General features: G+C 35.6%; 1 protein-coding gene across 1 annotated transcript in view; it reads left to right on the top strand.

The window, feature by feature from the left end:
* The first annotated feature begins 13,488 nt into the window (after nt 1-13,488).
* Nucleotides 13,489-20,869, top strand: part of CALCR (calcitonin receptor) — a 61,284-nt gene continuing 53,903 nt past the window's right edge. Inside the window, exons 1-2 of the mRNA XM_049642873.1 lie at nt 13,489-13,547; nt 20,137-20,293. Coding sequence (XP_049498830.1) covers nt 13,497-13,547; nt 20,137-20,293 — 208 coding nt within the window. The 5' untranslated portion in view covers nt 13,489-13,496. The remainder of the gene's footprint in view (nt 13,548-20,136; nt 20,294-20,869) is intronic.

Here is a 20,869-nt window from a genome sequence, read left to right as displayed (position 1 = left end):
TTAATGTCTGTGTGGTGTTCCATAGGGTAGATGGACCAAAGTTTATTTCACGAATCCATTATTTCGAGCATTTAGATTACTTCCAAATTCCACTACAGTAGACAACATTATAATGAATATTTCTATAATTAAATTTGAGTCAATTTATTTTTTAATTTTCTTTTAATGCTTATTTTTGAGAGAGAGAGAGCACAGACAAGTGGGGGAGGGGCAGAAAGAGAGGGAGGCACAGAATCTGAAGTAGGCTCCAGGCTCTGAGCTGTCAGCACAGAGCCTGACACAGGGATTGAACCCACAGACTATGAGATCATTACCTGAACTGAAGTTTGATGCTTAACCTACTGAACCACCTAGGGGCTCAAATTTGAGCCAATTTATGATTATATCTTGAGAAGAAAAAAAAAAAAAAACCCTGTCAAAGGGTCTATATGTTTTAAGGATTTTGACACATACTGCAAAACTGTTTAAGTTTACAAACTTATGCAGTTAATAAAGCAGAATTTTGCTGGAAGATAGTTATATTTCCCTATTACTATAATGCTTATAGTATTTAAGATTTACTGTGGTAAAATCCCATCAAGAAATTATGTTAAAATGCATGAACCCTTATGGTGCAGTATTTTTTCCTACTTCTACTGAATTATTTTAGCCAAAAAAATACATATTCTGACTTGTTCTCTAAGTATCTAATATTTATGTTGATACAAGGAAAAAATGTGCTGTCTGAGCATGATATTATCATTGCTCTTAAACCAGGTGCTGTTGAATTTTATGTCTTTGATTATTGTATAAAAATAGCAAGGCACATTTTGCCATAGGACTCATATATATGACAATCAAATTCTTCTATACTGTTTTCTTTTAATAAAATAGGACTTTTGTTATTTTATTTTTCAAGAAACACTGATTTTTTTTTTAGTTTATTTATTTATTTTGAGAGAGAGAGAGAGCACAAGAGGGGGAGAGTCAGAAAAAGAAAGAGAGGATTCCAAGCAGGTTCCATGCTGTCAGTGCTGAACCCAACGTGGGGCCTGATCCCACCAACTGTGAGACCCTGACCTGACCTGAAACCAAGAGTCAGATGCTTAACGACTGAGCCACCCAGAAGCCCCAAGAAACACTGAGTTTTAATTAAAAAATAACTTTAAAGACATTTCTGAATGACTGTGATAAATATCCTGGTCTTAAGTATAAATCAAGGAAACAATTCCTAGGCTATGTTTCCATTTGTGCTATTGATTTTGTTTCCTGTTCTGGTAAATATTGTCAGCCCATGGGCTCATGTGGTTTACCTTTGTGTCAACTAGGTATATGTATGTATTGATGAGTGTGGTGGGTGGGCTTGTGCACTTTACAGCGATGTTTGCTACCCATTTCAAGTGGTGAATTTGTTATATACACAAAACTCCATGAGAAGCATCTCTGTTCTAGGGAGACAAATTAGAATTGAACTGCAGTTAAACCAGCGCCATGAACTATGAACATCCATGGCATTTAACAAAGTATTAACTGATGACAATATAAGCAAACTACTCATAAAAGTATTACTTTTTATGTTTGAAAATTCCTTTGTTATGTGTTTGTTTTAATGGGCTTCTGTTTACACCTTTCTAAATTATTTCAGTATTTTACTTGCCAATGCTTAATTAAGCTGACTCTAAAACAGCAGTTGATATGGACCAGATGGAAACATTTGGCTGGCTCTATTTCCCACAGTTCTTTGGTTTAGGAGAGCCCAGGGATCAACATTAGCCTCACCACTGATACTGGGTTAAGAAGATCCTTGATGAATTGAGTATTTTGGTTTTGATCTTAATTATCTTTGGTTGTATAGACTCTGCATTTAATTCTAACAGAAGGAGAAAAATATAGCACTGCATTTTTAAATTACCTATTGTAGGCATATTGAAGCAGTTAATCAAGGAGTATTAGTTGTCATCTAGCCCAGTATTCACCTTGGTGGCCAACTCCAGAATTAGCACAATTCCACAGAGAGCAACTTTGAAACTGACATTGAAGCACTTGTGAATAATTGCTTCAATACAGTTAAGTTAGAAAAAAGAATATAAATAATTTACATCTGTCTTTAAGCAACAATCATTTCAAAGTATGATTATTATTTTACATGCATGATTTAGATAAAATTCAATATAGTCAATACAGTCGACCTAAGAAAATAACATTTGTCTAATGTTTTTAAAATGAATAGTCATAAATCTCTTAATGCCTTTTAGATTTGGTCCTTGTTGGAAGCTTTTGGTGGTTATAATGGATTGCTAACGAAAGCTCAGAATCCTCATTGGCCCATAACCCTTCAACAAGGAATGTTCATGAAGAGACCCTACATGGAAATGTATTGTCATTATTTGGAATTAATTATAAAAAAATGTATGATAAATTAGAATTCTATAAAAATACAAAGTAAAATACGTATTAACCAAGAGAAAGAATGAAATATATTTAACATGTTTAACACTCTTCAAATTGTTCATTTAAGAGACAATAAATCTTTACCAAACTTCTATATTTTTTTCCAAAGTAAAACTTTACATACTTTTTAAAGCACAGAGAATTCTCCTTTAAAAAGAAAAATTGTTGAGGGGCACCTGAGTGGCTCAGTCGGTTAAGCATCCCAACTTCGGCTCAGGTCATGATCTCGTGGTTCATGAGGTTGAGCCCTGCATCAGGCTATCTGCTGTCAGCACAGGGCCCTCTTAGAATCTTCTGTCCCCCTCTCTCTCTGCCCCTCCCCTGCTCATGCACTCTCTCTCTGTCTCAAAAATAAATACACATTCTGAGGGTTACTGGAGGGTTTGTGGGAGGGGGGTTGGGCTAAATGGGTAAGGGGCACTAAGGAATCTACTCTGAAATCGTTGCACTATATGCTAACTAATTTGGATGTAAATTTAAAAAATTTTTTTCAATACATATTAGCCATTATAAAAATCAAAATACACATTTAAAAATATAAAAAGAAAAATTACTGACAACTTATTTTCAAAGTGCCATTGCCTAATATTGATTTTAAATGTACGTATTTCTAGAATCAGTGTGAAATATGGAAAGAACATAGTTCGAAGAAGCGTTTTCAAATTTTTGTCTTTGCCCCTCATTGACTATGAGATCATAATATAGTCACCTAACACCTGCAAACCTTTGTTTCCTTATGCATAAAGCGGAGATAACGCTTATTTGCATTTAATGTGAGGATAATGTAATAAACAGAATTACCTGGCTCTTCGTATGCACTCAATTCATTTTAGTTTCCTTCCTTCCTTTCCCAACCACCAGTTCTTTCTTAAAAAAAAAAAAAAAAAAAAAAAGTCCATTTTAAGACATGTTTTAATTTAGCTAAAGACTACTATATATGTATCAACAAGCCCCTGAGGATAAAAGTTTTTCTTGACTGGGGCGCCTGGGTGACTCGGTCGGTTAAGTAAGTGTCCGACTCTCAGTTTCGGCTTAGGTCATGATCTCACAGTTTCATGAGTTAGGTCCCCACATCGGGCTCTGCGCTGGCAATGCGGAGCCAGCTTGGAATTCTCTTTCTCTCCCTCTCTCTCTGCCCCTCCTCTACTCATGCTGTCTCTATCTTACTCAAAATAAATAAACTTTAAAAAAATTTTAAAAACTTTTTCTTGATAAACTTTAGGTTCCCTCTATATCTTTGCAGTGCTTCCTTTAGCTACTCTCACTGAATGCAAACCACCAAAGGGCAGCAGGAAGTACAAAGAGCTGTCATAGAAATTCAGTCAGAGATTGGGAAAATACAAATAGGGATTACTTATGGATAGAGATTATCTAGATATCTCCTGGACACATTCTGAATTCACTGAACTTGTCTCCATGATTCTCAGTTATCATCCCATCTATATCCCCAAATCAAATCACATGCATTAAGACACTTCTTTGGCGTTCCTAATTAAATGTATGATCGGCTAAGTCTTATTTCATGGATCATAATTTCTTTACATGTATAATTTTTAAAAAATGAATTGGCAAAGTGAATCGTATGCAAGTAAAGAAAGGACCATTCTTTCTTCAATAAAGCAGGTTGCAAAATGTTGGCTTCTTCTGAAATATTAAATTGCCACATTGAAATTGACTTTGACACCATAATTTTAGACAAAAATCCCTTAGATCAGGGCCTTGAATGTTAGCTGTTAGGGTCATGGTGGGAAACAACTGCTATAATGAAGACTATCTGCATCATCATGGCTGACATTGAGGGTTCCAGCTTGGCTGACCATCCCTGATGTCATTAATCCCACTTAATCGCTGTTTTTCAAGGGAATCCAGCTAATTTTACAGAAACTTTTGAACTGCTTACACAGCCATGCAATGCAAAAAAGATAATTTCCTAGGCACTCAAATTTCAGGGAAATGGACCCTTAAATAATTTAATAGGAAGAAAAAGAAAGCTTTGTAATGATTAAATTATATTTGATAGTACTTTTCTCTGTTAGTAAATATATGCTACTGGAATTGGAAAAACAGGAGCAGGCTTGCCCCTTGTAAGATTCTCAGTGAAATATCTTTGTGTGGAATCTCAGAAATGGTGAGAGGATTGGGAAACATGTATAAATAAAAGGGGTACATAAGAGTAGCTTCCACTCAGGCATTCTCTGTAGTACATAATGGCTCATAAGAGCAAAATGCATCTGACTCATATATTTAATGAGTGAATTTATAACTAAGTGCTCTCTGCCTCATTCCACTTCACCTCCATTTCTGTAAACACAAACATACAGAGACACATGTATAATGAACACCAAGGTTATGCAGAGGGGAAGAAAGTGGACAACTCCAGGGCTGGTGAGCACTGGCACAACAGAGTCTGCGGTTAACAGCGAGCAAATGTTCTGATCAGTGGATGTTTAAGTGGCAGCCATTGTTATGCATTTTGAATAACACCACAGGATAGATATTCCTTTATATAACCCACTTTATTCAGGCCTAAACATCTTCTACCCTAAGATATCCTTGAAATCAGAACTAAACAGAATTCCTGAAGGTGATTAAGAGAAATCAAACTGATCAAGAGGATGATTGTGGTTGTTGTTTACTTCTATCCCAGCGAGACTAGGCCTTACAGGCTTCATGGGCAGAAGGTTGAAACCAACAAGGGAAAACCTTTGGTGTGAGGCAAGGTAGTAGTTTTGAGCACACACTAGTCTGGGAATATGATAAGGGTTTAACTAGACCTTTTCCACTAATCTTCTTTCAGTAGGTTTTCATGAGCTCACCTGTACAATGAGAGGTTTGGAAAATTTAAATTCCAGAATCTCTTTCAGTTCTAGCATCCAATGAAATCAGGTTTATCTTTTTCTGAAAGAAGATTTGGTCAAAAGTGTGTGTATAAGGGCCCAATAAGGTATATGTACGGACTAAATCATAAACCCACAAGTTTAAATTCCTATTGGTATTTATAGAATAGTTTGATGTGTGTACGACATTGAATTCTACATAAATATTTTTTAATGTTTTATTTATTTTTAAGACAGAGAGAGCACAAGCAGGGGAGGGGCAGAGAGAGAGGGAGACACAGAATCTGAAGCAGGCTCCAGGCTCTGAGCTGTGAGCACAGAGCCCAACGCGGGGCTTGAACTCACAAACTGTGAGATCATGGCCTGAGCCAAAGTCGGACGCTTAACCAGCTGAGCCACCCAGGCGCCCCAGATTCTATATAAATATTTTAAAGTTTGACTTAAAAGAGTTTGTAATTTGAATCGACCAGTGCAGTGCCTCTCAGGATGTCTCCTGGATAAGAGAGGATACTTTTCATATATCAGTAGTTGTGAAAATGCACTTTCAAAAAAAGCACCAACATATTTTTTTAGTTGACTATATTCCCCATGCTATAATAGCACCAATATACTTAACTCAGTCATCTATTCAGGTGAGTTGCAGTAATCCAGACAAGTTGTGGCAAAGTCCTGTTATTTCTATTCCAATATAATAAAGAAATGCTAATAAGTCTTCTGGTAATAAAAAAGAGAAACACACCTTTCATTCACTGAAATTAGTGGAAGTCAACTAATAGCTAAGCTTGCCTGTTCAGTCCTAGAGTGTTAATTGCACATTATTATTGGTAAATGTAATTAGTAACAAGAGCTAACTTAAATGAATTTAGTTAAATGATGCAGGACTTCTCAGAACCTTTAGTATCCTAACATCAACATAATGCTTTTTCCAGAAAAGAGCACATAATATTCCACATTTCTCCAACTTTGTCCTAGTGAGTTACTCTTTTCCTTTTTCATTATTAAATGAGTGGTCACAGGTATCATATTTTGGAGGACACAAAGTGGAAAATGCTGTTTTTGTTTATTTTCTATTGGACAGTCAAATAGACCCAGTATGTATCTAATTACTATGCTTTCTCTTTCTTCAAAATATATTTTTTATATTTTGTTGTAGCTCAACTTAGAGCCACTGTTGGAGTGAGAAGAACCCTTAATTATAGCTCTATTGTCTAATTTATAGATAATGAAATTTATGTCCAGACAGGTGCAGTAACATGCTTAAGAGTCACATGATGAGTTTGAGGTTATTCTAGGATTAGACTATGGATTCCTTATTCCTTAGCCCAAGATCTTTTTTCCATTACACTGTACTGACTCCTCTTCCCATATTCACCATAGGTGATCTCACAGAACCCATAAGACTATAAAGTTATGAGCTTATACAGAAGCAGTGAATATATTAATTACAACCAGGTGCATTTTAGGTTCTCCATATAGAAGACCCTGCTGACAACTCCAATTTCATTTGTCCAAAGCTGAGTTTATTCCTTTCATCTCATATGGCAGTACATAGGTAACGACCAAGAACATGAACTTCACAATCAGCCCAATTAGAGTTTCCTCAATACATTCAATGATTCCCACATCCTTGTCTTTGCTCATGCTGACGCCTTAGACTGGACTGTTTTTCTTCCAACCTCTCACATATTGAAGTTAAACTTTATCTTGAGATGGTATTAAGACACACATAATAAGTGCATGATGTGTTTTTAACTAAGTTGATTTGAACCAGTCAGTTCTTATCTCTCCTTTCTCTATCATGACTGCCATTGGAGATCCAGTACCATGAGGTCACAATGCCATTTCCTCAAATTAGTCTTAATTAACCAAATCCTGCCTGATTATTCATTAATAACATCCATTTGAGTAATGGCACACTTTTGAACTGCACGTGATTTTGAACCATTTCTCCAAGATTTCCCACTGATTAGTGTTGCCTAGCCAACTGCTTAGAGGCAATCTATCTTTTTCATTCAATATATGCTTATTGAACACTTATTATGTCAGATCATTGACAAGAGTGAAAGATAAAGTCATTTTTTTTCAATGTGACATCATTTTTATTCTGCTTCCCTTCTCATCTAGATGCTTTTGCATGATGTGCCAACCAGTTTACCAAAAACAGCTCCACTGGAGAGAGTGCCAGTTTTTACTACTTAAACTTGGAGCTTAGAGTTAGATGAGCACTTTAAACTCATGATGAAGAGCAAGAAGTCAGTCTGTTTTGCTGAATATGTCAACATAAATAATGACGTGAAGGAATGACATAGTGACAACACTATGTCTTGGCAAGCTGCCTAGAGTAATGAAGAATGATTTTCCAGTAGATCACATAATAAAGGAGTTATCCAAACAGAAGGCATTGCTGAGGCAACAAACCAGTATATCCTGTGGTTTCACAAAACTTTTTTACCTGTTCACTTGGACTATATCTACATAAACATATTAGATAGATCTTTTTTCAAAAGAAATGTCAAATTTCAAATTTGAAACAGATTCTAGGCCTTGGGTGACAAAAGGCTACAGCTATTTTGAGATAAGCAGTGCCTGTCTCTTCTCTTTCCTGCTGTATGCCCATACCCTCATACTACTTGTTCTCATAGCCAGGGTATTAGAGGAGAGGTTCTTAACAAATAATGCTCCAAAGGAGCAATTGCCTCTGAGATGCCTTTTATAGCTTTGGGCTTTGTACCAAAGCTGGGGAATATTTAAGACCTCAGAAATTCCACTTTTGCTCCATGGAGAAGAAAAAAAGAAAATTTTAAGTAAAAGGGCAGCTCTTTCTCATGACTTGCAAACTTAATAGACTATGGTGGGTTAGAAATTGCCATTGAGCCAAAAGAGCATTTTCCAAAGTATATGCTGTAGATGGGTTAATAATTGTTATTGCCAAAAACATTTTTTTCATAGTCAAATGAGTTTGGAGAATGAAGACGGAAAGTCAGACTAGTGTTTTTGGTACAAGAAAATTAGGTACTTTAAAGTGCTAATGTCTATGGTAGATCTCTAAGAATAATATAGGAAATGCTTAATTTCCCTAAACATTTTTGGCCATGGAAACTTTATTTTATGCTGCTTCTCATGGGATTACTGCTATTCTATGGAATACACTTTTGGAAATGCTGATCTATGAGAATAGACACATTATTTTCAGACAGTGACATTTCATATTCTTTCCACAAAAAAATAAATAAATAAAAATAAATAAAAATATAAAAAATAAATAAAAATAAAAAAACTTTACATGTCAAGGAAATTTGTTCTCCTTAAATGAAGATTATTCTATTCAATCACCATCATTGAATTAGTGATTTAGACTCTGTGTATTAATAGAAGTGGTTTCCACTGACCAACTCATCCCTGCAACAAAGGAATACAGTCTTCTAGAGAAGAGATTAGTGTTGAGTGTTCATTTGTGGATTCAAAGTAGTGCAGATTGTATTGTCTCACCCATTAATTGAACCAGTGTCCAGGGTTATTTCATATACATGTTCTAAGTCCAGCTCCACAATCAAGCTTTTAAACTCCACATTCATCTGGTTTATATATGGGGCTCCCACAAGAGCTTTTGTTAAAAAAAAAAAAAAAGTGGTTAAAAGACATGTTGGAAACCATTATCCTAAGAAGACTGCTGGACAGATCCAGTGGAATCCATAAGCTTCACATATGAGAGTGTGTTCTTCTCCTAGTCAAGGAGGATTGGCTAAGGAGTCTTTCTATAGACAGGAAACTGACATAGAGATGAAGCTCCTTGCCCAAAACAAAAGAAATAATAAAAGTAAAATTAGGGCCCCTGGGTGGCTCAGTTGGTTAAACATCTCTTAGTTTCGGCTCAGATCATGATCTCACAGTTTGTGAGATCAAGCCCTGCTTGGGATTCTGTCTCTCCCTCTCTCTCTGCCTCTACCCTGCATTCTCCCTCTCTCTCTAAATCATTAAAGAAATATTAGGGGCGCCTGGGTGACTCAGTCAGTTAAGCTTCCTATTTCAGCTCAGGTCATGATCTCACGGTTCGTGAGTTCGAGCCCTGTGTCAGGCTCTGTGCTGATAGCTCAGCGCCTGGAGCCTGCTTCAGATTCTGTGTCTCCCTCTCTCTCTGCCTCTCCCCCACTCACACTCTGTCTCTCTGTCTCTGAAAAATAAATAAAACATTTAAAAAATTTTTTAAAGAGAAACATAAAAAAAATTAAAAGCAGAAATTAGAATCTCTTGGTTCTCCAACTAGGGCTCTTTGGGGAGATAATAATGCTTCCTACCTTACCAAAATCTGGTAAAATTTCATCCCTTAAACTAAGCAACCAACATTTACTGAGCACTTACAATGTTCCTGATTCCTTTCTAGGTTCTTGGGTTACAAAAATGAGTAAAGTCCTTGCTGTACAGAAGGAATAGGGAAAACATTAAGAAGTAAACAAATCAATAATCTAATGTCAAAGTTAAGCTTTGTTCTGGTTTTCTCTGAGTCATCTTCCAGGTATACCAGATCACAGGTTACCTGTATGATCACAGGTTACCTGTCTCATCTGTACCCATTCCAAATTAAACGTTTCCAAGTTGCATTTTTATCTCCATTAGCTGCTGTTTGCCTGATTTTGTCCTTTCCTGTTTGGGTGCAGGTTTAACTCTCTAAGCCTTAGGTCAAAACTGTTTTCCTCACGGTCACTGAATTCTGAATCCTGCCTTTTGGAAATTCCACATTAGTCTTTCCCTAGATTCCACCCTGCAATCTATCCATCCTTTAATCATCTATTCAACTAAGCTATAGACTTAGGTTTTCCACATCCATCATTCTTTTTAACTCCTCTTCATTCTCTCTCTCTCTCTCTGTCTCTCTCTGTCTCTCTCTTCCCTTGGAAGAATCTCAGCAAAGCTGAATTACTTCATTTTTTATTCTGATTCTGCTCTTCTTTGCCATGTTTTTCTCCCTTAAATTCATAAATCCCTGTCTTTCTTCACAACTCTACTTATATGTTATTTCTCTCCTCTTCACACATCATCATGAAATACTTCTCTCAAAGAGAGGCATATCTACAAAGTACTGTTTAACCTTGAACAATTACAAGTGATCTTTCCTGACTAGAGGCAGATTCGGTACAGTCCAGATCTGCTATAAAGTTGCACATGAGAAATTTGTTATAGTCCACAATAATGCAAGAGTATTTAAAATTATAGACATGTCCAATTAATAGGAGAAAGGAAAGGACTTTGTTTCTTGGTTAAACCCCTCTGTCATTTCCGAACATTCACTCTCAGATCCATGTCCTTACTATTTTCGTTTGCTTTAGTTGGTCGTGGGACAATCGTAAAAGCAGTGTGTGGGGCTTTGAAACCATGGGGCTCCCCTTTCCTACAGCAAAATGTGCAGCCTCATTCACCTTCCGGGGGACAGTTCTCCCACAGCCTCTAATGCTCCTCATGGTAATGATACTGTTGAGCGAAAACCTAGCAACTTATACTTTATAACATATCAAATGACATCAAATATATGACATGGATAGAACAAGCCAATTAACTGCCTAATCACCCCATATTCACCTTCATAGAGAAGCTGGCTTCTCACTGTGCGTAGCTCTCACATTTAGAATTAATGAGTAGGACTTTCATCTGAAGAAGAGATCTGACTTTTAATTCTGGCACTCACACATCTTTTCTCTCAGAGTCCAAATCATAGGGCTACCATTAATAGCAGACTTTAAAAAATCAATGTATGTCTATGATTTCCTTCTTAAAAAAAAAAGCAGGATCTAGTTAAGCAAAGCTGCGTTAATTTCATGAGTACACACAGTACATTTCAAAAGTCCTGCCTTTCAGCCCAGGAAATAAGACTCATCCAAGATTCTGGTAGTAATATTTTTAATTAAAGGAGAATACAAATCAAAAGTTCTTTTTCTTTCACCTACTTCCCCTTCCTGAATTTCTTCATTATCTAACTTTGTATCCAAGCTAGCAATCTGAGAGACAACTTTAGTTTCTTCTTCTTTATTTCTCAGCACAATCATATTGGTGCTTCTTGCTATAATAGGGCCCTATATTTTAGTCCTAGTTGAGGGTTTTATTCATTTACTTAAAGTTTGTAGGGAATCACTGAAAGAAGATACAATTACACTCATTTTAATATAGACAATGGGTTGGAGAGATCAAGACTTAAAGTAGGGAAACATCCTGAGGCTGTTTTGGGGTCCTGATGAGAAAGACAGAGTCCTGTATTAAGGCAGTGGAGAAGGGTGGACATGTCTGAAAAGATACCCAACACAGATAGAATTGGAGTCCTGGAGACTAGATGTTGGGTACGAGGAAGTGCGCAGAATTAAGGATGATTTGGGTTTCTCCTTTGGACAATTCATGGATAATTATGCAAGTCACTGACACGGGAAGGCAAGGAATTGGAGAGGGAAAAGGATATACAGTATTCAGATTTGTTAATGTGGTCATGTAGAGAAGATGCAGTTTTTAAAAATCACAGAGTTCTATGCTTCCTTTGATTCATTGGACCACTAACCCCCATCATTATCAATAATAATAATAATCATGTGTAAGTGATTATGTGAAGTGTGAGAGATAAAGATAGCTAAAACGTAATTCTTATCTGAAAGGGGTTTAGCATCAGGCAAGGTTGTCAGGTTATGTATGTATCTAGATGAAAACGTATAGCTGACATATAAAGTGCCGAAAGGATGGTTTGGGTAATAAATTTCCTAGGTACTCAGACCCTAATTTTCTAGCTGTATTTTCACTTCCTGAGGAGCTCTAAGCTCCAGCTAAATTAAACTATTGTATTCCTTATTCTTCAGCTACCCCTAAATTTGCCTATCTTCATATCTTGTTTTCATCTGCTTTCACTGCCTATAGGTCTTGCTTTTCAAAATCCTATTCAGTCAAAATACAAATCCTGCCCTGGTTCCCCTATTCAGAAGCTCTCCCTTTTAGGAAGGTCTGTATTTGTACCATTTTTTTTTTATCATTTTACCCATTTTATGTTATAGTTGTGTTAGCACATGTCTTGTATCATTCATACCTAGTGTATTGCACAGACACCCCAATGCTCAGTTTCTTGTAATGGGACCATGTCTAATCCAGCTCACCCACGTGTGTTTTTAATTTACTAGTGGACTTGAGGTAAATCACAAGCCATAAATAATAATCCGCATATAGGATGACACTTGAAAATTATACTTTACATTCTCAGTTTCCGGTAGTACTGATATGTAAATGGAATACAACTTTTGCTCTTTGGGGAGCAAGTGTATTAGGTAGACAGTGCAGATACTAACATACCTAGCAGAATATGTAAGTGTAAGATATATGATGTGATCATAGCCACTCACCCCTAGGTGAAATACAGTTTTCACGCAAATCCCACTGATGAAAAATATACATATATACTTTTTTGCTCTTTTATTATCTTTCCTTGTGTAAAATTATCTGCAGTCATGAAAAACTGATATTTGTGACAGCGGCATGTTTCTGACGATTACATGCTTTTGGGTAGGAATGGTGAGCTGTTAGGTGACATACTCAATCCTTGCTGTGGAAGAAATTTATTTTTAATAGCAGCTTGAAGCTTGTAGAAAATTTGTAGGAAAGAAAAATATTTTGACATATTCTATCCTTGCTATTGAGGAAATTTATTCTTAATAGCAACTTGAAGCTTGTAGAAAATTCTGTAGGAAAGGAAAATACTCAAGGCTCTAAATAAGACTGCTTAAATAAAAGTTGCCTTAAATTACCTAGGTGATCCTTTACAAATCATTGATTGTATTTGTTCATGTCTAATGAAGTGATTTCTTTCTGGACGTTTCCACTGAAATTTTCAACAGTTCTACTGATACCACATGTTAACTGAAGCCCACATTGATTGCTCTTGATTTCTCTGAATCCTTTATTTTGATCCTGATATGTATAGGTGGCTCTGGAATTTCTTAATAGGAGGACTTTAGACAACAACCAGACACCAGTCCTTCCTGGCTGAAAGGAAGGGCAGTGGAACATGCAACTGCATTTGCATCACAAGCATATTGTTTACTTACATGAATTTATTTAGAATGTCTTGGGACATGATCCTCTCCAAGTCAAACTGAAAGACAAGAAAAGGAAATTGACTGTAGTCAGTATTAAACCTATATTAATGTAAATGTCTTTGTTACTTTTATATTTTTCTAGGACTTAGAAGATCATCTTCAAAAACCAAAAATGAAGTTCACACTGACCCGCCGGTGCTTGGTACTCTTCATCTTCCTAAATGTAAGTAAAACATTATTTAAGCCACGTTAATCAAGAATGCTGACACAGAGCATGTGATTGAGTAGACACTCACACAGGGAGAGGTCTTGCCAAAACTACATTCCACAAGCCAAAACTATCATTTCCTTGATACTGTGTTAACAGATCCCCCCCCCAACTTTCACAATTTAGATTTGTGTTATAGTTCACTGAAAAATGTGAGCTTTGTTTATAAAAATTTAGCGTTAACTTGAGACATCTCCACATTATCTTGGAAATTAACATCGAAGGCTAATAATGTCCTTCGATAAAATGTTTTTCATCTTAAACATGTGGATCTGAACCAGTTTCTAGGCTTCTGTCTTTTTCAAACATCTGAACTCTTTCAGTCTGGCTATTGATTTTAAATGCATTTCTGATAAAAAAAATTTTTTAAAAAACTAAGAATCTTAGGTCTTAACATACCAATGTCATTCCATAACTCTTTCTCTAGCCTTGTAAATCATGCCCAATTTCTGTAATTTTATATTGTTTTTTTCCTAAATGGTTAGCAAGTAGTCAGAACTGCAATTATCTTAGAAAATACTACCAGTGCCTGCCTATTTATTTGTGTTAACTTTGTTAACTCCCCATCACATCAACTTCCATAGCACATGAAAGAGAGATGAGTAAATTTTACATAAACAAATTGGGAGTTGTATTGATCCTTATCCTGGCCAATGAATGATACCTGGCAATAAAATTCAGTCAATAACTGATCCTATTATACTCAGGCAAACAAAACTAGTCCAGGGTTCCAGGATTTACATTGTTAATTAATGTGTAGTCATGGGCTTACAAGTTTGTATAAACTGTTTCTCTTAACATTATTCAGGGGAAAATATCACTAATATTCCATAAACATAAATCTTATTTTTAAGGAAATTTTTATTTTGTAATGTTATACATCAAATAAGTGGTTTATGGGTATGATTGTCAATGTAGTCCTTTTGCATCTACTTGGATATTAAGTATAGTCTATTTTATTATGTAAAAGTATCATGTTATAATCTTTAGATAAAATACAACATAGTTTGCTAAAAGTAATCTGGTATTTGGAAATGCAGGTAACTTCATGCCATTGTAAATATAATAAAAACACTGGAACAAGAATATTGTAGAAATTATTAGCACATTTTATTTTGTCTGTAAATGATCAAGCTTTATATGAGATTCTATAGCTACAGAAATATTGGTATATTCTATTCATGATTGATATTGTTATTTTTATAGCTTAAATTAAATCCTATGTGATCAGTTGTATGTAAATATCTCTAAATAATTTTATTTTATAAAGCATATAATTATATTAAACATTGACAGAAGAAAAACTAAAGTAACTTTAACTAGATATAAGACAGTTTGAGTGTTTCCACCTTTTTTATTATAAAGACTACAGATAATTTGTGGTGTGCTAAAAAACTAAAGTAGATCAATTCTATTCAAAACTTTTACAAAATTCAAAGATTAAAATAATTTCATATATTTGAGCCATGGGCAGAAATATTTTATGGTTTGTGGGCATCTCTTTACTAGTAAACATACTGTACAGGGCACTTAAATGGCTTTGTGCTCTCTTTCCTGTGATAAACAGAAATTTGCTTCTCTGTCTTGTATTTGGATCATATATTTGATTTGGAGGATTCTTCCATAAAAACAGTTTTGATATGTGAGTTTCCTTCTAAAACACACATTGTGTTCCACACTGATACTCCTTCAAGAAAAGTAAATTATTTTAAAAAGTGGTACTGATTTTAATTACTATAAAATATTACTTTTTTATACATTATTGTGAAAAATCACTGTCAGTATATTTGTTGAATTCTACCAACCTGATTTCCAAACGGTCTTTAAAGTATCAGTTTGGGTCACCACATTCCATGAGCCTCAATTTACATCAAGCAAAACCACCTACTCATTTCCTCTCCCTTATCTGTAATAGTGCAATTGGCTTAGAACAGTGCTTGGCACATAGTGAGTTCTAAAAAAAAAGGTAGTGATGATGATAATTATAGCAACAGTGATGAAGACACAGAAAAACTATATTCTTCTGAGAAGCATTCGTTGTTGGTAACTTATCTGTATTCCCCTATTTGCTTGGAATTTATCATTATGGAGCAGTTTTGTTATTTAAATAATGCTTAAGTAGAAAAAACATAGGATACCAACCATCTGATCCTACCTGGAAGAACCAGGTTAACACTTTACAAAGCTCTGTTTTATCCTTTATTATTTTGAAAAGTATAAGTAACTGAAAACTACAAACAATTCCAACATGTACATTGTCAGTATTAAGGATGGTGACGTCAAAACCCTGCTGGTTATATCAAGTTGTGGATTCTGGAATCATGTTCCTTTTAGACAAATTCTGTCTGTGGAAATCAATAGGAATCTCTCCCTTCAGCACTGTAGCATGAGTTCCCATATTCGTTACGTTTGAACCACTGCAGTGATGCACCATTTCTTAAAGCTCTACACAGAATGGTCCTGTAATTGTTTTGTCTCTGTGCTTCTAGAAACCAAGAAGTAGGAAGATTGTCTTACATCAAAGTAGGAATTGCTTGAGTACATGTCCACTCAAACCAGATTGCTTTCCACCGGACTCCATGATTATTGTGCACAAAACCTCCTAGAATGTGAGCCCCATGGGGGCAGGGACCTTGCCAGTCTTGTTCACTGCTGAATCTCCAGTACCTAGAACAGTAACTGGCGTGGGGGAAGCAAAGTATTTATTAACTGAAAGAACAACGGTGTTTCAGCTACGGACTGCAGGTATTGGTGGCAGCTTGGTGGTCGTATGTGTGGCGCCATTTACTTGAACCTTTAGGAGTGACATCACATATACGGCGGCTAAACTGCTGCATAGGACAACAATTAAGAGGTTGTTTTTTGTTTTGCTTTGGGAGAATCATATAAGATGGCTTGTATGAAAAACTTTGAACATGAATCCTTATCCAGAACATCAATGTGCCCTTAATATCTCATCTCTATCTTCATTTGAGCATAAAATATTTATGTGCCAAAATGTATAATATAAACATAATACTTATGATAACTAAAATATTTTTAAGTGTTTCACATTGCTTGGTAGTCTTATCTAATCACTACTGCTTCTTGTTTGTCTCTATATTGCTGAAAATTATGCCACCTCACTAGCCATTTTTATTGGTACAAAATCACCAGCAAAACCTTTCTATGTTCATGAGCTTTATGAAATTTGTATATGTATTATTTTTAAGCAGTAGTAATTCCATTATTAGAATCATATATATAATCATTATCTGTCTATATCTTCATATGTGTTATATATACATATATGACAGAATGCCTCAAATATATGTTATTTTCAGAAGAAAGTCACTGAAACATTCAGTTACCACTGCAAATATTCTAGTCATTGCTCACACACCAACCAGACAAGGAGTGGACTCAGATTACTATGTCTTATCTATGACAGAAGTTCTAATTTCTCATTCCTTCAGTGTTGAAACAATCTCTATAGAACCAGGCTCCAAACCAAGTTCACTGGAGTTTGTTTCAATATTGCAAGAATGGTAAGATTGATGCTCCTATCATCTACATGAAATACACATGCTCTTTCAGATGGTCATATCTACACTGTTATTGATGTTAAAACTTCATTAAAACAAATTATGCTGTAATTGAAAACACAAGTACCAGGCTTTCCTCTTGGTATCCTTGCACATAATGACTCCCCACGGCTTACAAGAATTTCCAACTAGTGCAGGAACATTTATTAATTGGTTACCCAGTCCATTAAAGATAGAATTCAGAATGTTACTTTTGGAAAGAATGCCAAACTTAAACAGGATGCTCCCTAACATCTAAAACACCTAGTATAAATGACAGAAAATATTTATATTGGACATCACATTCCAGCTTCTAATTTCATTTGAATATGGTGAGAAAATTACCCATAAATAAATAATATATCAAATGATAATTCTCACATCAATTAAAGATTCTAAGAATAGAGCTACAAAGAATCTAAAATAGATGCATAAAGTTAACCTATAATTGATATCTCTTATTGTGGAGATACAATGATCTATTAAAGACCATGGTTATGATCTTTAGTCAGATTGTTAAAACACACACAGCCACATGCATTCATACAAATGTAGGCTAGTATAATCCACAACGAAGCCTTTAACATGAAATCATTTAAAAATATGTATTTTTTACTCCCAAACCACATTCCAATTCCTGAAGGAATACTGAGCATTTAATTATTAATGGTTCTTTACATTTCACAGTTCCTGGTGTCAGGAAATATTTTATGTTGATCTTTCTTGCTAGACTGTAAGCTCCATGAGGGCAGGATCTATGTTTATTTTACTCAGCACTAGCATAATGCTTGGCTGATAAAGTTCAATGACTATTTGCTGATTGGTTGATCTTAAAACCAGTAGGGAAGGATCATATGACAACAGAATGGTGTTCAACTATGTTGGTAAAGGATTTGTACATTTGAAATAATTTCTGTGAGTTCATTAATGTCTCTTTTTTTTCTGTCATACATTCAAGAAGCATTAAAATTAGAAACAATCCCAATATTTAAAGAGTAGTATCAACTATACCCAGAGTAAGTGTCCATCTAGAGTTATCACAGTATGTAGTAAGTATTCACCCTCTTCTGTTTGCAAGCAATTTCTACTCAGATGCCTTGCTGGCACCTTCAAAACAAGAACAAAAGAGAACTTACGTTCTTCCCCCTAGTAACTTCTCCCTTCTCAGGTATTCCCATTCTTGTCCATTATGTAGGTTAAAATACCTGAGCTATTTGACTATTACTGTTCTCCGGTCCTCATATTCAAATATATGTTTTTATTATCTGAGAAAGTGCTGAGGGTTGTGCTTCCCTGTTCCCTCACGCAGTGCTCTAGTCCATGCCTTCAGCTTCCTGGCTCCCTCCCCAGCTCTGATCTGTGAACATCTGATGCCCACCACATGAATTTTACTAACATTTTCCTTTCACAAACTTCACTGGTCAAAAGCCTACAGTACATCTTTAATTTATTGTCATGTTTTAATGATATTAGCTAAAATGTATTGAGCCTTTCATTGCACCAGGCACTTTGGATTTGTTTTCTCAGGGCTCTATATTATCTTATTTTCCTTGACTCCATTTCTTACTAACCCCCAAATATGCTTCTCTCCAGGAACAATGGTTTCCTTACTGTGTCTCATACGTGCCATTTCCTACCTTTGGGACCTATACGCATTCCTTTCCCTTCATTCAGAAAGCCTTCCCTCTCCTCTCTGCCTATGTAGACACTGCATATACTCAAAGTCCAGTTGAAATTCTACCTTGTATCTGTAATGGTAACTGACTATTCTTGCACCATGCCCTCTGTACACTCTGAATTTTTATTGTATTATGCATTGTACAATTTAGCATCTAGTGATATGCTATCTGATAGGAAAGCATGCCGCATCCACACAATGACATACACTGGAAAACAGTGTGGTTACACTCTGAGTAGCCTGAGGTATACAGGTCAACTTAATAAAAATGAGTTTGCCTTAGATACTGTGAGGAATAGAGAAAAGTATGCAACACTGTTTCTGGCATGAATACAGCTGGGGAAACTTCAATCTTAGAATAATTTAGACAGAATAAGGCCAAATAAAAAAATGTGTTTAACAGGTGTGATAGAAAGAGAGCAACTTTCTAACTTCAGAAGAAGAAAAAGCCAGTGCAAGCTGAAGCTTACAGTCTTCTCTGAACAAGTCTCTATGCAGAACATGGGTATAGAATCACAGATTCAAGCACCACCAAAAACATCATGGCCACAAAAGAAATTGAAATCTATATAAACATGACTTAGGATAATTTGTCAGTCTGTGATCATGACCAGTGACAGCCTGTACCAAAAGTGCAGAAGCACTAAGAGAAATATTTAAGATTTGCACTGATTTCCAGCAGTGAAAATAAATTATCCTGTGTAGGTCACCTGCTGAAGAAGCCTATTTAAAGATATTAAAGCCAATTATCCAATGCAGAGTATCTCAGAGGAACAGATTTTGTTTGTTCTGTGACTACCTGGAGTGAATTTTTGGCAGTGCACGTAATCTAAGCAGAAATAAAAATCAGCTGAAAGAATCTAATATAAAAGTTTACTTATTGCACTAATATATCTATTTTTAATAACATGATTCATGATTATTAGAAGTTCCAAAGAAGGCAAAGTTGATTTAATATTGGTATTTTTTGGAAATCAGGTTATTTGTTTTGTTTACCTCTAAACTTAACAGTGATAACAAAATTAAAACAATCTTATATGATAAAGAGGTGCATGAGTTTGAGTGGGGGCTATACATTTTCAGTAGTGAATGGAAAGAATGCATATATGAAATCTGTAGGTAGAATTTGTAGATGAAATATAAATACACTTTTCAGTTATGAAGAAAAATATTCCACTTGGAGACCATATATAATTGTTGCTCGTGGAAGGAAAATGTTTTCAAACTTTTTGACTGTCTCATTTATTTCTGTATACACCGGCTCCTGCTCTCTATAAGTGACTGATTTTTCTTTTTAATACAGCACCCAACCCCAATTCTTCCTGCCACTTCAAATGACACCTATCCTCCAAATATGAAGTCCGAGCCATTTCTCTACGTCCTAGGACGTAAGAAAATGACGGATGCGCAGTACAAATGCTATGACCGCATGCAGCAGTTACCCCCATACCAAGGAGAAGGTAAGGAGAAAGATGTATGCAAATATGTTTCAAACAACATTAAAGGTTTTTTGCTTCAGTGGGTAAATATGTGTTGACTAGTTTTAATATGCCAGCAGTTTTAACGGTGGTTTTCAAACTATGGTATGCTTGTATATTTCATGCTGGACACATGCCTACTTTCTTTGCTCAAGTCCACCCAACTGGTTTTGGGCTAACATCTACACTTATGACAAAATTACTACAATAACTCAGTATTCACACCTGGCAAAGAGGGACAATGCAGGACGAAGTGAGGGAGAAGAATTGGAAAATGATAGGAAGGGAATGGGAAAATGGTGGGCAGAGAATTTGCCTCAGGTGAATCCTGTCAAAATCCTGTCTTGTTTTGGGTTAATTAGGCAGTATCTTCCCTTAACTGTCAATTCGTTGGCAACTATTGCTATTCCTTCTCCTTTTCTAGCCCCAGTTCCCAGAGAAATTAGAAAAAACTATCTCCTAGGCAGGCATTGTTTATCTGTCACCTTCTCTAGAATGCTCTATGTGACTGTTCAAATATTTTCAGGGCCAAGCCTATTCTTTTAGCCATAGAGGGCT

This window comes from Panthera uncia, chromosome A2 (genome assembly GCF_023721935.1).
Source record: "Panthera uncia isolate 11264 chromosome A2, Puncia_PCG_1.0, whole genome shotgun sequence".
Lineage (NCBI taxonomy): Eukaryota > Metazoa > Chordata > Mammalia > Carnivora > Felidae > Panthera > Panthera uncia.
The sequence above is the reverse complement of the archived record's forward strand: the minus strand, read 5'-3'. Positions and strand labels throughout refer to the sequence as shown.